The sequence below is a fragment of the Telmatherina bonti genome, assembly GCF_933228915.1.
Source record: "Telmatherina bonti genome assembly, chromosome: 4".
NCBI lineage: Eukaryota > Metazoa > Chordata > Actinopteri > Atheriniformes > Telmatherinidae > Telmatherina > Telmatherina bonti.
In genome coordinates, this window is record NC_136622.1 from 13518288 (window position 1) to 13532321 (window position 14034).

The 14034-nt window shown below is 36.2% G+C and overlaps 1 protein-coding gene across 2 annotated transcripts in view; it reads right to left on the reverse strand.

Moving 5' to 3' along the window:
- Positions 1 to 760: 760 nt before the first annotated feature.
- Positions 761 to 14034, reverse strand: part of calcrl2 (calcitonin receptor-like 2) — a 36807-nt gene continuing 23533 nt past the window's right edge. The window contains exons 4-13 of one of the 2 annotated variants that reach the window (XM_079239462.1): positions 11824 to 11931; positions 11529 to 11641; positions 10329 to 10420; positions 10055 to 10184; positions 9793 to 9946; positions 8112 to 8172; positions 7183 to 7249; positions 6458 to 6676; positions 6051 to 6092; positions 761 to 4918 (exon numbers count right to left, since the gene is read on the reverse strand). In XM_079239462.1, the coding sequence (XP_079095588.1) occupies positions 4616 to 4918; positions 6051 to 6092; positions 6458 to 6676; positions 7183 to 7249; positions 8112 to 8172; positions 9793 to 9946; positions 10055 to 10184; positions 10329 to 10420; positions 11529 to 11641; positions 11824 to 11931 (1289 nt within the window). In that variant the 3' untranslated portion in view covers positions 761 to 4615. The remainder of the gene's footprint in view (positions 4919 to 6050; positions 6093 to 6457; positions 6677 to 7182; positions 7250 to 8111; positions 8173 to 9792; positions 9947 to 10054; positions 10185 to 10328; positions 10421 to 11528; positions 11642 to 11823; positions 11932 to 14034) is intronic. The other variant, XM_079239463.1, reaches the window with a different exon arrangement.

Consider the following 14034-nt stretch of genomic DNA (forward strand, 5'->3'; position numbering starts at 1 on the left):
CAGAAAATGTAGGACGTGGCGACATTGTATGCTAGCATGTTAACTCTACTATCCTCAGTACAGCCAACGTAATATGACTTAGGCCTTGTTCACTGTCAAGGATGGAGTGTCATCGTTTTATTAGTGTATGTTGAGGAACAGAAGACTACTCACGATATGGCAATGACGCAACATAAATGTAAAAATATCCGTATTTTCTAACAAAAACAGTTGAGGCGGGCCCACGGTACGATCAGGTCCCATGGTGTAATGGTTAGCACTCTGGACTTTGAATCCAGCGATCCGAGTTCAAATCTCGGTGGGACCTCATACTTTTTCCACTACGGTAATGCAGAGAATTGCTGTTTGTCTTGATAAATGAACTATACAATAAATGTATTGTAAATTGACTGTTAAACTCGAATCTATCATTGTTCAGTGGTAGAACTTCTTAGTATCAGGAAATCAGCCTTACATGTAAACATGTTTTTTTCTCACATCATACATTCAGGTTTAAAACTATCCAACTTTTTTAGGTACACCAGTATAGTTAATAAAGACTTGTGGAATAAAAACAAGGGTTTGACTTTATTCATTCATTCATACATTGTCCTAACCGCTTAATCCTATGAAGGGTCGCTGGGGAGTCTGACTTTAACACCTCTGAAATATAGTTGCTCTTATTTCTAATAAGCAGTGACTCGAGGCTTTGGAGTGCTGTGATCAGAAAATAACAGAAAACAATCCACATTATGTTTAAACAAATTTATTTCTACACATTAATGGTAATGTTAAAAAAATCAACATCAAAACCTTCATTTAAGCATTTATTTGTATGGTTTATTGGAATGTGTCTCAAATCTTTTCACAATTGTGAAAATGAAACCAGTTTTTTTTTCTATGCAGCTTTGCCCAAAAGGAACTAAGAAAAACTGTAATTTCAGTCATTTTTTTCCTAAAACAACCATTATATCAGTGCTTTGTGGACATTTTAAAATAGTTTCTGGGTATATGAGTATATTCCAAAGTGCTTGCACTGCGCTTGCAAGTGTAAATACAGTGTTAAATATGAAACTGAAGGAGTAATAAATCATATCTGGCAGTAAATCATATTTTTGAATGTGGACAAAATTATTTTGAAACAATTACACAAACTACTAGAAATAAAAGCGCTACAACAACAAAGACAGTGACAGGCAACAGTGCAACAGTAAAAACAAAAAAACTTTTACATTAACATTGTCTCCTTTGCATGCTGACTCAAGAGACAAAATATTACCAACATTTTATTAACACACCTCGCACAAACATGTTTAAACAGCTTGAATGAGATTAGCTTTGAAATTAAGTGCACATTCATCTATGTACATATGTTGTTGTCATTGTTTTTCATTGATGGAAAATCAGATTTTGGTTTTTCTTTGTTTTGTTTTACTCAACGTGAGCTTTGTATGACAAAACACAAAGCCCTTTATCATATTACATTCATTAAAAGTCAGTTATTTTTTCTTCCTATGTCAGTGAAATATTCCCCTTTAATCAGCCTGATGTTGTTTGTGAGCAAATAGTCACCAATCTCCCCTATTTTACTGTAACTATGTCCCCAATTTTATCCAAATTACAGGCTTTAGATAAATGATCTCATTTAAAAATAAGTGGCTAAGTGAATAACTGCGCTAAGCTTTTTACTAGAAGCCTGACATAAAAAGTAGGTTAGTTTCACAAGCAGCAACTAAACTGAACCTAAACATTTTCATTTTCAGTTGACAACAAATGCAAAGAACAATAACTACAGATGAAATTACATGTCTTTTTTTTTTTTATTTAAAAAATGGTGTTTTGGGTGATTTCTTTGGACTGTGTGTATTGAAAAACAACCCAGAATCTGTTGATAAACAAAGATTCGGTTAACAAATTACTTCCTCGTGTTCACAAGAAGGACATGAGAGAACATGAAGAAGACATGCAAATATTAGAAAAGCCACGACAACCAGAGAGGAAATCATTATGGTGTATGAAAGAAAAGAGGACAGACTTCTTTCCTTATTCTCATGTTTCAGAAGAAGCCTCCTCTTTTATTCATTGTTTATTTCAGGGTTAAAAAGTCCTTCAGAGTGGCAAAAAAGTGATCTTTTTTAAGAAGATAAAAGGAGGGGCCAGACACGCAAGTGAAGCCTATGCGGAAGTGCATAAAACTACTGCAGTTCCACCCTTCATCCACTAGGGAATGGCTCCAAAACAGAGCAAATTCCCACAGACTCCCGTGTTAAAAAGGCCAACTTCACAGCAGAAATAAACATGTTTACAGCCTGGTTAAAATATCCATTTTTGGTTTAATAGGTCAGGTTAACCTTCATGACAACTGTGGGGGGAATGAATTTTTTTCTAAAGCCAGTTTAAAAGTGATTTAATCTCGAAATTTGTTATATTTAGGTGCAAGCTTGTCCTTTTGATTGACAGGTAATCGATCTCCCGCTTCACGTAAGAAGAACGCAGAACAACCATGGTTTTTACCGGTTAACAACGTGACTTACCTTTAGCCCACTTACCTCCGTTAGCTTGTTAGCTCCTGTTATCTTGTGGAGGTGGATGTTCATTTTTTAGTAGAGAGTCAGTGCAATTAAAACAAATTACAGGTGGAATATATTTGTATAATAAATTGTGATATTTGTTCAGTGGCAAGGGATGTTAATCACAACATGTTCATTGCCAAAAACATCCAACATGTGCTGTTTTTTACCTGAGATTTGGTGTCTATCCAGCAGCTGTAATTACCCGGCACACAATTCTGAAACAGCATTCCACTAAAATGCTTCAGCAGCTGTCTGCCCATATCCCAAACTGAGTCCTCTAAAAGGAAGAGGATGACCTGAATCTACATTCCAGCGAACCGGCAAGAGGCAAATCATCCATTTGGAGAAGGGAATTCAACTTTTTGCAGTTTCCTGTTCTGAATCTTGCTATATGATACTGTAAATTACAATTACTTTAAGAATAGCTGTAGTCTGTATGTTAAATGGATGAAGCTCTGGAACAATATCTTTTTGGTAAAAAGCAATTGTTTTCATGCTCTGTGTTTGACATTTGGACATCTTGCAGACAAAGCAGTAACCCTTGCTGGTCTCCATACTCGCTCATTCTCAGACATTTAATGCTTTGGAGTCTTCTATTCATAAATCATCTCACCCTTGCATGAAATGGCTGAATGGAAAATTCTACAAAAAGGTCAAGAGTAAATATCTCCAGAACATTTTAGGAGTCCGGGATAAAAACAGCCACACTATCCAAGAGTATGAAGCAGGATGTGTGATGGTGTAGGGCGACTGTGTTATTTACAAATCTCTTACATCCTTTTCACCATAGTTGAACATAAGAAAGTGCTGGAGAGTGGTTCTTAAATCTGTTTGGAAAATGATTTGTATGTTTGAAGTGTTCACCGAAGCAGTTCACTGGAATCTGCAATTTGTAGCTGTCACTAAATCCTAAAATCTGTTTCTTTAAATGAAAGAGAGAATATTCATGAAGACAAATTTAGTCTAAAAATTTTTGACCTATTATGTTGTCACTGTGTTTTGCTGTTTTGTGATGAATCTGTGCTAAACACTGTAAAGTTAAGTAGGGTGTATTAAATACCATTTGGCCATTATAGACTCCAAGCAAATGTTTTTTCACTTTCTTGTCATTTCATGGTGAAATCTGTATTGAAGTGTAAATGACTTTCTTCCTCAGTTCAGCATGAAATGTAGTCAATGCATTCATTTATTATCCAAACCGCATAGTCCAATGAAGGGTTGCGAGGGAGCTGGAGCCTATCCCTGAAGTCTTTGGGCGAGAGGCAGGGTACACCCTGGACAGGTTGCCAGTCCATCGCATGGCCAACACAACGATCAACAACCACTCACTCCTAGGGACAATTTAGAGTAGCCAGTGAACTTAACGCATGTCTTTGGATGGTGGATGGAAGCAGGAGTACCCGGAGAGAACCCACGCATCTACGGGGAGAACACGCAAACTCCACACAGAAAGGCCACCGTCTAAGCCTCCCTCAGCTGAGGATCAAACCAGCAACCTTCTAGCTGTGAGGCCACAGTGCTAACCACTATGCCACTGTGCAGCCTGAAATACAGTCAAACAAGAAAATTTGAAATTGTTTGTCAAACAACTGGTGACGATTTCCTTTCTGTGTTTTTAAAGCATGTAACAGAAAATGTGTAATCACATCAGGGACATTTGACATTCATTGGTCAGAGCGGTGCATGAATAAAGCATTCAGAGGTTCCATAAGGCAAAAGAAATGTTGACGTATAACCAAACAGCATTCTTTTGGGATTGGCACCTTTTTTTTCTTAAATCTGCAGAGAAAACTATTTAAAAAAAAAAAAAAAAACTTCAAAAAACAATGACTGAATTTTATAAGCAGACTGAGATAAGAAAAAAAAAGAAGAAACTCTTAAGATGAGTTTCATGTCAGTCCAAATACAGATGCAGTCTCTGTAAATATGTATGTGTCTGAAACATCCTGTGCTTGATTGTTCTTCAGCTATTATTTATGTACAGTCATTAGGAGGTGTTGTGTTTGCAAAAACATGTGTGTGTGTGTTTGGCAACACACCCATCACCTCTATTCTCTATTCATTCAGATGCCAGTGGTCTCCACCATATTAAGAATGTCCACCTGCCCATTGGTGCTTTTCTTGCTGGCCTTTTCCTGCCCGTTGGCTTTGTGTTTCACCATGGCCAGGAGGTGACTCTTCTCTTTTTGTGCCGAAGACGCTGCCGCTCCAGGTTGCTCTAAACTGACCGTGGCACGGCTGGTTTCGATGATGGAGGAGTTGGTGTGGTAGTTAAAGGGGTTACTACTGATTGGTGCTTCTCCCCAGCCGGTTTTCCCCCAGGCGGACTTCCACTGAACCCACTTCCTCTGCAGGGCTGTTTGAGCCTGAGCATCAAAAACAAGAACATTACAAATAATCTTAAAATTTCACCTTTGTGCAAAACTGATATCTTAAATTCCTAAAAAAAAACTTGCTCGTAGTTCAGGTTTTTCTCACTATAATATATTTCCATAATATCCATAGTGCCTTGTTTAGAACTAGCACATCTCTACCCAATCATTCTGGAAATTTAAAAACAGATCTGTCATGACTTGACATTTGTATGTCAAACATTTGTACATCCATTCGTTTCTTTTTCTTTAACGTCTTAATGACAACAAATTAGATGTTTGTTGTGCATTCAGGGGCTGAAAATCCCAGTCTTACAATCATTTCCTAAAAGGCTTAATGAACTTGCAAGCAAGATCCTTTTTTTTCATTAAATAAAAGAATAAATTCATAGCAGAGGGGAGAAAAATGATTTCTGTTGTCTCCCAAATGTACAATGGACCAAATTACCTCCACCCATCCAATCACAATAAAGGTTTCCTTCTGGATTTCCCTTTCCTTTATTGTTCAAATGTAAATATATAATGAAAAGTTTATAGGCAGAAAAATCCTGCCGATATAAAAACTTTATCTCATCACAGAAACAAGTTATGTTTTCATAACTTCTGAAACCTCATAGTTTAATTTTATTAACAGCCTCAAAGTCAGATTAGTAGTAATTAGTATCCCATCAGGGAGCAGCCTGACGTTCTGGGATTAAAACTATCACAAGACATCATTTACATTTTTACTAGAATAAACAACTGATTTTTTTAAAAAATCGGCTTGTTTGAACATAATTATTTAGACTAATGTGGATTTGTTAGAACCAGATCACAATTTATAGATTAGATCTGATGTCTGTAAAGACTATTTTGTTTTGAAATTCCACTATACAAAATTGCATTGAAATTAAAGCTGAAGTCAATCCTGAAAGGGTTATGTAATCATATAAGGGGAGCACAGGTGCCACGACTGCACTAACATCTTAGAGGGGTCCCTGATTTATAATCTGTTATTAAACAGATTATAAATCTGTTATTAAACAGATTATAAATCAGAATTTCTAAGTGTTTTTAGATTGAGAGGGTTTAACTGTATGAAATTTCTTATACACTGCATTTTCTTATAAAAACTCTTTAAACGTACCTCAGCGTTGCAGAAACAGAATATAATTGCCACCAGGAGTCCCTATGAAATAAACAAAAGATCATAGATAAATTATCAATTCTAAGAACAGACTTCAGTGAGATTAACTGGTTATTTTTGTAAACAACTAAAATCAAATCATTCTGATTAATCTTAACCCTTCAGCATCCCAGTAGGTTACCAGTGGGATGCTTTGAGTATTCCTGTATGATTGCAAAAGGTTCTTTTTTTCTTTTTTTTGCATCGATATGGAGATTTTGTGATGGGGATTGGATGGCGCCTAAACAGGAAATGCCTTTTACTGCTATCAAGATGATTAATACAGGTTTTATTTTAATCTGTCTGTAATGCAGATCAGACACAGCACTGGGTTTAAACTTAGATGCAAAACTTAGTGTTGGATAAACCTGGAAGTTAGAGAAGATGTTCATGAAGAAATCATAGATGGCCTGGCTGATGCGTTCCTCTGGCCTCCATGGCCAAAGGATGAACGGGACTCCCAGCAGAGGGATTAGGATGAGCGTCGCTCGAACTGCCTTCATGTAGGCTGTAGACTCCGCGCAGTGTGTCTTCTTCAACTTGGTGATCAAAACTCGGACAATATTCAGGAGAAAGAAAAGGTTCACCTGGACAGATGGAAGATGGATGGATGGATGGACAGAAGGACGAGCGGTTAAAACTAGATTGAAAGAGAGCAATAAAATAGACTCACACTGAGAAATAATATTATAAATAAAGGCAACATTGTATGTTAATATATTAAAGGCTGAAAATTGTTTATAAAAAATAGCTCCTTAAGATTCAGGTGATTTAGCAGTTTATTTCAAGCAACGGATGCAGAATATTTAATTTTTTTTTTTTTTCCCAAAGTCTTTATGGACTTTTGGGATTTTAGAAATAACATGAATAGTTCTTTGTAATATAACTAATAAATCCTTGTATGTTTTAGAACGATATAACTGCAAGAATGACATCTATCATATATACTGTTTGTTATTTGTATAACAACACACAGCTGGATACGAAGCAAGAAGCTCATTGTTGAAACACTACATTTCCAAATCTGTTAACAGTTATCAGGTAAAGATAGTTGCATAACTAATTTTATTTATAAAACCCACTTTCAACTCACAAGTAGTGCGGCTTGGATGGGTCCTTGAGTAATGTAGAGAAGGTTTGTGTTTGAGCTGATCCAGCACCTGAAGGAAACATAGAAAACGATTTTTCAAGTTTAATTGCATTGGTCATTCTGTACCAACTCAGCTAACCCTTGTATTTCATGTCACACATTTTTAAGGTATCCAAACAAACTTTCATGTTTGACAAGCAGAGAATCTATGAACACACAGTACAAAACAGAGCAGTAGTTTGGTTGGGTGCAGCTTTAGTGTTAGTTACACATGCAATAATAGAAAAACATAGAATCGTGTTTATATCTTCTTAGCCGGAAATGATTAAATAGGGGCGTTAACGTGGATTTGCCCGTACTACACAAGGGCCAAAAGAATCAGGAGCAACTCAGAATGAAATCACAAGAAAAACAAACTTTTCACTATCTAAAAAAAGCTTTAACCTAAATCATTTCATGGTAATTTGAGCAAACATTATATTGTAGCTTTCTACATTATTTTATTCCTGCTTCAGTTATATGTAGTGAGTCAGTATAATGCTGTCCATATCCCCACACAGTGTTGCAACCGGCATTGTGTAGCAACATGGATGTTGTGCACTTGAAGAAGGTTATAAGGGGTTGAATGGAGAAGTCATCAACTCAAAATATCCAAATGTAACATTTGCCCACATTAAACACACTTTAGTTTTCCTGTCACCTGATTTACTAAATTAAGAGCAATGTGAGAGCTTTAATGTAAATTAAAGAGCAGTAATGATAGCTGTTAGCAGCAGGTGAGATAACGAGACATAATATAATTTTATTCATTAATATAAGGAAGTAGAAAGGGAAATGATGACCTGTTGCTGTGTTAAAGTAGAATGTACTTTAATCCTTCCTTCTGATCTTGACAGTGACAATGATAGAACAGTAAACATGCTACATCTTACATGTCATTGTAAAAGAGGCCACGTGCAACAGCATATGTGATGGCAGGAACGATGGGGAAACCTTCAGACAGGGACAAAAACACAGAAAAAAATGTCAGATCTACACCTGAAACATAAAGTCAAATGTCAAGCATGAAACTAGGGAAGGTGACACTGAAGCCTTGTGTCAAACTCTTCATCACTTTGACACAACTGTGTGTAATCAACTTACTACTTCGCAGCATTAATACAGTCAAAAGAGTAACATTTGCTGACTGTCTATGTGTGTGTGTGTGTGTGTGTGTGTGTGTGTGTGTGTGTGTGAGATGGATTTGAGGGAAATTTTAACTATGAATAGCAAATTGACATGTTATTGCACTCATGTATGATGTAATTTATAAACTGTGTAAAACAATTTGTGCACAACTTTAGGCACTTGCAAATGTGTATTCAAATGGACACAAATTACTACACACACACACACACACACACACACACACACACACACACACACGTCAAAATTCATAAACATTAATACTTTACGCAGATGTTTTTACCTTCAACCTAACAAACTTGACCATTTTGTGCAAAAAAAGAGTCTCCTGCACATACCAGTGTTTAAATAGATGCATGAATCGCCAGATGTGCATGGACAAAATCAGTTGTGTGCATATCATCTTTCATGCACATGAGGGATTTTGAGAATACTTTCACTGTTCCAAGCACACTGTTCCCAGCTTCCAAATATATGGTGCATTTAAATGCAGGTTTGAATGAATGTGAAAAGATAGACAGACAGACAGACAGAGGGACAGACAGACAGACAGATAGATAGATAGATAGATAGATAGATAGATAGATAGATAGATAGATAGATAGATACACACACATATATATAAATATTTGTTATTTTATTTATTTATTTACATACATATTTATATACGTATATATATATATATATATATATATATATATATATATATATATATATATATATATATATATATATATATATAAATATATATATATATATATATAAATATATATATGTGTGTGTGTGTGCGTGTGTGTGCGTGTATGTATATATAACATTAAATATGCTGGAAAATGTGGAAAGCTTATACACATAAAAAGATGAGAGTGCCACGGAATCATAAGTGATTCCAGTTCTAAAACATCAGAGTTGCTTGAATAGCTTCACAGAAAGCCTTTATGGAGAGCTTGATGTGAAAAGGCTCTTGTCAAAGCACAGACACAGCCAGCTGTCAAGGTTACATCTCCAGGCTGGTAATACTGAAAAATTTATGCTGTTCGAGTCAGTCAAAACCAAGACATTGTACAATATGTAGGAACTGTAGAAGGTTTCATAAGGCTCATATGCACACATATGTTCTGATAAATTTATATTTCATAAAGAAATATTTGGATATTTGATATTTCATATCATATTAATAGATGAAGGGGATGTTACTACATCACATTTGCAAACAACAATGAATAAACTCTTATAATGTGTGAAATAGTGAAGAACCTCACAGTTCTAATTTGGAAAAGAGGATCTGGTGTGACTATATCAGAATTTTCTCTTTAGCTGAAGTGACCCTCATAAGATGTTTCCTATTGCATTAGTTCAGCTAGCACTAAAACAGTCTAAATAAACTTGTTGTAGGTGGCAATAAAATGTTTGAACTTCTTGGCTCACCCCATCCCAGGATGTAGTACCAGAAGAGTTGCTGTTCCCCAACAAAGACGGCCACTATGATGAGTGTGTGAAGGTAGATTCCTTCACACAGCATCCAGAAGTAGTTAGAAGTAGATGTGTACTGAGTCAGTACGGCTAGGATCTTGCAGCTCACCTGATGACAGTGAAATGAAGCAGGTTTTAAAAGCAAAAGAAAAAAAAAGAATGAAAAAGGGTCAAAACTCAACCTTGTAACAAAATGAAGAATAAATCAATGACTCACAGGGTTGCTGGCACTTATGGTTTCGTTATTGGCCACGGTAACTGAAAGCCACATTATGGTAATGATAGAGTTCAAGATGAAGGACAGAAACATGTTCTTGTGGAGGGAAATTCTTTGGCAGCTCAGACTGCTGGAAAAGAAGGGGAAATGCAGACAGCACAGGAAAATACTGTTTAGTTATAGTCCTTTTCCTAGTATTGTGCAACAGTTGTTAAAAACCTGGATTTACACATAAAGACTCTAGAAGTGTGAAGACAGGGGAGCTCTCACTTACTTTAAGTAGGAGAAGATGATCAGACTTATAATTAAGGAGACAATGGAAAGACCATGACCCACCACCGCCAAGTAGTACAGACTGATTGCAAACTGCAGGGGGAAACAATGCAAATAGGTACAAGACAGCTTAGGGAACTTTTATTTTAATATCGTTCTGGTATAGAAAGCACAAAATGTGCTTGCATTGTTTCTATACAGTATACAAGCAGAAAAGAAAGCAAAGAAAATATCTGTAAAGGAAAAACAGAAACAGAAAAGAAACAGAAATAATGCATTTCCTTAGTGACTATGAATTTAGTTGAATTGAAGATAAACATTTTTTGACCAAAGGCCCAAAGCTGATTAATTAAAACCACCTTATACAACAAAAACAAACAACTGCCACACATTTTTAAAAAACAAAAAAAAAAAAAAAAAAACTCACAAAAATGCAAAAATATAAAATCTGGAGCATTATTTTGAACATTGAGAATAACCACCCTAATTAGGAATTTTATTGCAAGTCATTCCCAGAGAAACTTCTTCGGAACAAGAGAATAACAACATGCAAACAAAAGTCACAGGCCATGTTAATATTTATTTCATTATATTTAAGAAACTCTAACTTAAGCTGAGCAAGAAGGATCCTCTTGTTAGTTGGGTTTTACAGTCTCTGGTGTTCAGGTTGTTATGAAACACACCATTCAGTAAGCCAAGAATGCAGTTTGCATGTTAGCTGTCCAAGGACATGCAGCCTCTTAGTGTTAGATATCCACATCTGTCATAAATCAATCCTAGGTTGTTTCTTTAAGCTGATTCAGCTTCCTTTTTATAATCCAGATATTTCTGTTTTTACAACACTTCTATGACTTTGGTGAAAAAGTTAAATCTGTTATAATCAACCAGTGTTGCCATTAACTAAAGGAGCAATTTAGGGCACAAATGGTAAATCTTCATTCATTGTAATGTGCGGTAAGACTATTTCACCTACATCATATCCAGGTCAGTAAATTTGTCTGTAAATTTCAGTTAATTTTCAGACTTCGGTTTTCCCATGCAAATGCGCCATAGAAAAAAACAGATGTAGGGGAGTAATTTTCTAATTACATGTGGTCCCTAGGTAAAACTACTCTCCTCAGAATTGTGTTGAAAAGATTGAAAAGCAGTGCAGACATGGTTAAACAAGTTCACACAGTAGTTTCAGTCTCTGATGCTTTACCTTGAGCTTGTCTTTAGTGTGCACTTGACATTGTGTGTAGTTAGACCACACTCTGTTGCTTTCTGGGTGGTGGAACCACTGGCCATCAGGATTACACACTTTGGTGACTTTTTCTGCAATAAAAGACCATAAACTACGCAATCAGATTTATTATTTGTTGCAATTGGCGACAAAGCAACAAACTACAATCAAAATCTAATTAGTACATGCTTAAAAAAGCTTCATTTAATAAGACAAACCAAAAGGAAAGACGTGAAATAAATCTGTGTGCATATGTCTGTGTTTAAGGCCTCACCACCAGGGTCAAAGTCATGAAAGTATGTGGGGCACATCTGCATGGCAGTCCCTGGAGTTGAATCCCCCCAACACATCCATCCATCCCATGTACGATTACAGTAAGTGCCTAGAGATGAAAGCAGGGACATGACTTTGATACTATAGGGTGTTTAGGATTGTGTATGCGTCTCTATAGAACATAATAATATGAAAAAAAAACAGTTTTGATTTTGAGCACTCCTTGCTCAAGAACACATCTCTGAAAGAGGGAACCAAATGCTGTATGTGAAAAGTACCTCAACATTGGTCTAAACACACTGGAAAAGTTGTTTAAACACAGTGTTTACATCTACCCTTCACTGTAAAAAGTTAAAGTTGAATGAACTTTAAAAAGCAAGTTCACTGCAAAACTATTTTGAGTCAACTTAGCGAAAGACTCTGGTGCTGTTTGAACCTAAATTACGAAAGAAACTCAAAGTAGAATCTTAAATTTACCAAAGTTAAGTTTGAGTAAGGTTTGATAAAAAACTAGAGTAGGTCAGCAAGTTCAAGTCTTTAGGTGTGGTTTTTGATTCACAACTTAAATTTGCCGAACATGTTAAATGGCTTTTAAAACTCTCAAAACAAACCTAGTTTCCATTTAATGAGACCATACATACCTCTCAAAGCAGCACAACAGTTTATACAATACGTGTAACAGGGGTCAAGACAACCAAACCACAATCACAAGGTCACTGTATAAACAAGCATTAGAAAAACTGGATCAAAAATCAGTAAAATGGCATCACTGTCTTGTTGTGAGGAAACTTAATTGACTAAGTTTGACACAGCTGTTAATTTCTCATTCATAAAACAGCTTTTTAAGTTTAAATCAATAGATCACTGGATATTTGGGTCTTCTCGTGTCTTTAAACTGAGGCTATGGATGTTGTTAAGTTGATGATTTCTCTGAAAAAGTTTATGCAACGTGTGTTCACAAGTTGCCTCTAATTAATTATGTGAATAAATCTGAATACTATTCTAAAGTTTGTCCATATTAATATTTCAATTTTGATGAACATTTTTACAGTAGGCTGACACAACATGTTTCTAAAATGCTTTACAACTGGTTGAGATATTCACAAGTTTCTTAACTATTCATTCAGTTGGGAAGTCTGTAATCCATCCATCCATTTTCTATACCAGCTCATTCCAGTGCATGGTCACAAAAGGCAGAGCCTATTTCTGAAGCCATAGGTGAGGGAAAACGTACACCCTGAACTAGGGCTGGGCGATATGACCAAAATCTCACATAATAATATAGTTCATTTTATATACCCATAATGAAATATATATAGACATAAATTTGTTTGTGTAATCTTGTGTCAGTCATCAGTTATTTGTCAGTCGTGCTTGACAACGGCAGCAGTGATCTCCTTCCATCTGCAGGAACTATGGCTGTATGACGTTTTACGGACAAATGCCTGCTGCAACATTTGCATCTGGAGTTTATTATGAGCACTTTCGCCACCACTTGACGCTGCTTTTGGGACTTTTGCTTGTTGACTCTCTGTATTCTTTGTCCTGATTCTTGCACAGGTGATAAAATGAGTTAGTTGTGTTTGAGTTTGTTGTCGGGACTGTGAGCTAGTGTGTTGTCAGTTCCACGTCAGTCTATCCAACCTGCATCCATGCGACAGAAATTTCCCCTCTTTTAGGAACAAGCTCATCGGTTTGGGTTGACTGGTTATCTTTTAGTGAATTACCTTGCTCTGAAACGTGCAGTCTGCTACTGTCTTCCCCCACGTTTGTTTATGTATTGCAGCGTGCATGCCGTACCATGACCTAAAATACTGCCGTAAAACACCTTATCGTGGAGTAAACGTAGAGCTTCATATGAAATGATCAACATTTTATATTGTCCAAAGGATATATATCGTCATATTGCCCAGCCCTACCTTGAACAGGTTGCCAGTCCATCATGACCAACACAGAGAGACAAACAATCATTTACACAGAAGGGCCAAGGATCAAACCAGGAACCTTTGTGCTGTAAGGCAACACTACCAACCACTACACCACCATGAAGATCAAGAAGTTGCTATTAAATAATTTGAATTTCTCTTTGGAAAAAATGCCCTTAAATATGCTCTAAATCTTAACTATCCAAATTACCTAAAGTACATTTTGAGGCAGTTCAAAAGGTGTTCATGAACGAGTACCCACTGCTCGACCAGCCTTAATGAACAGT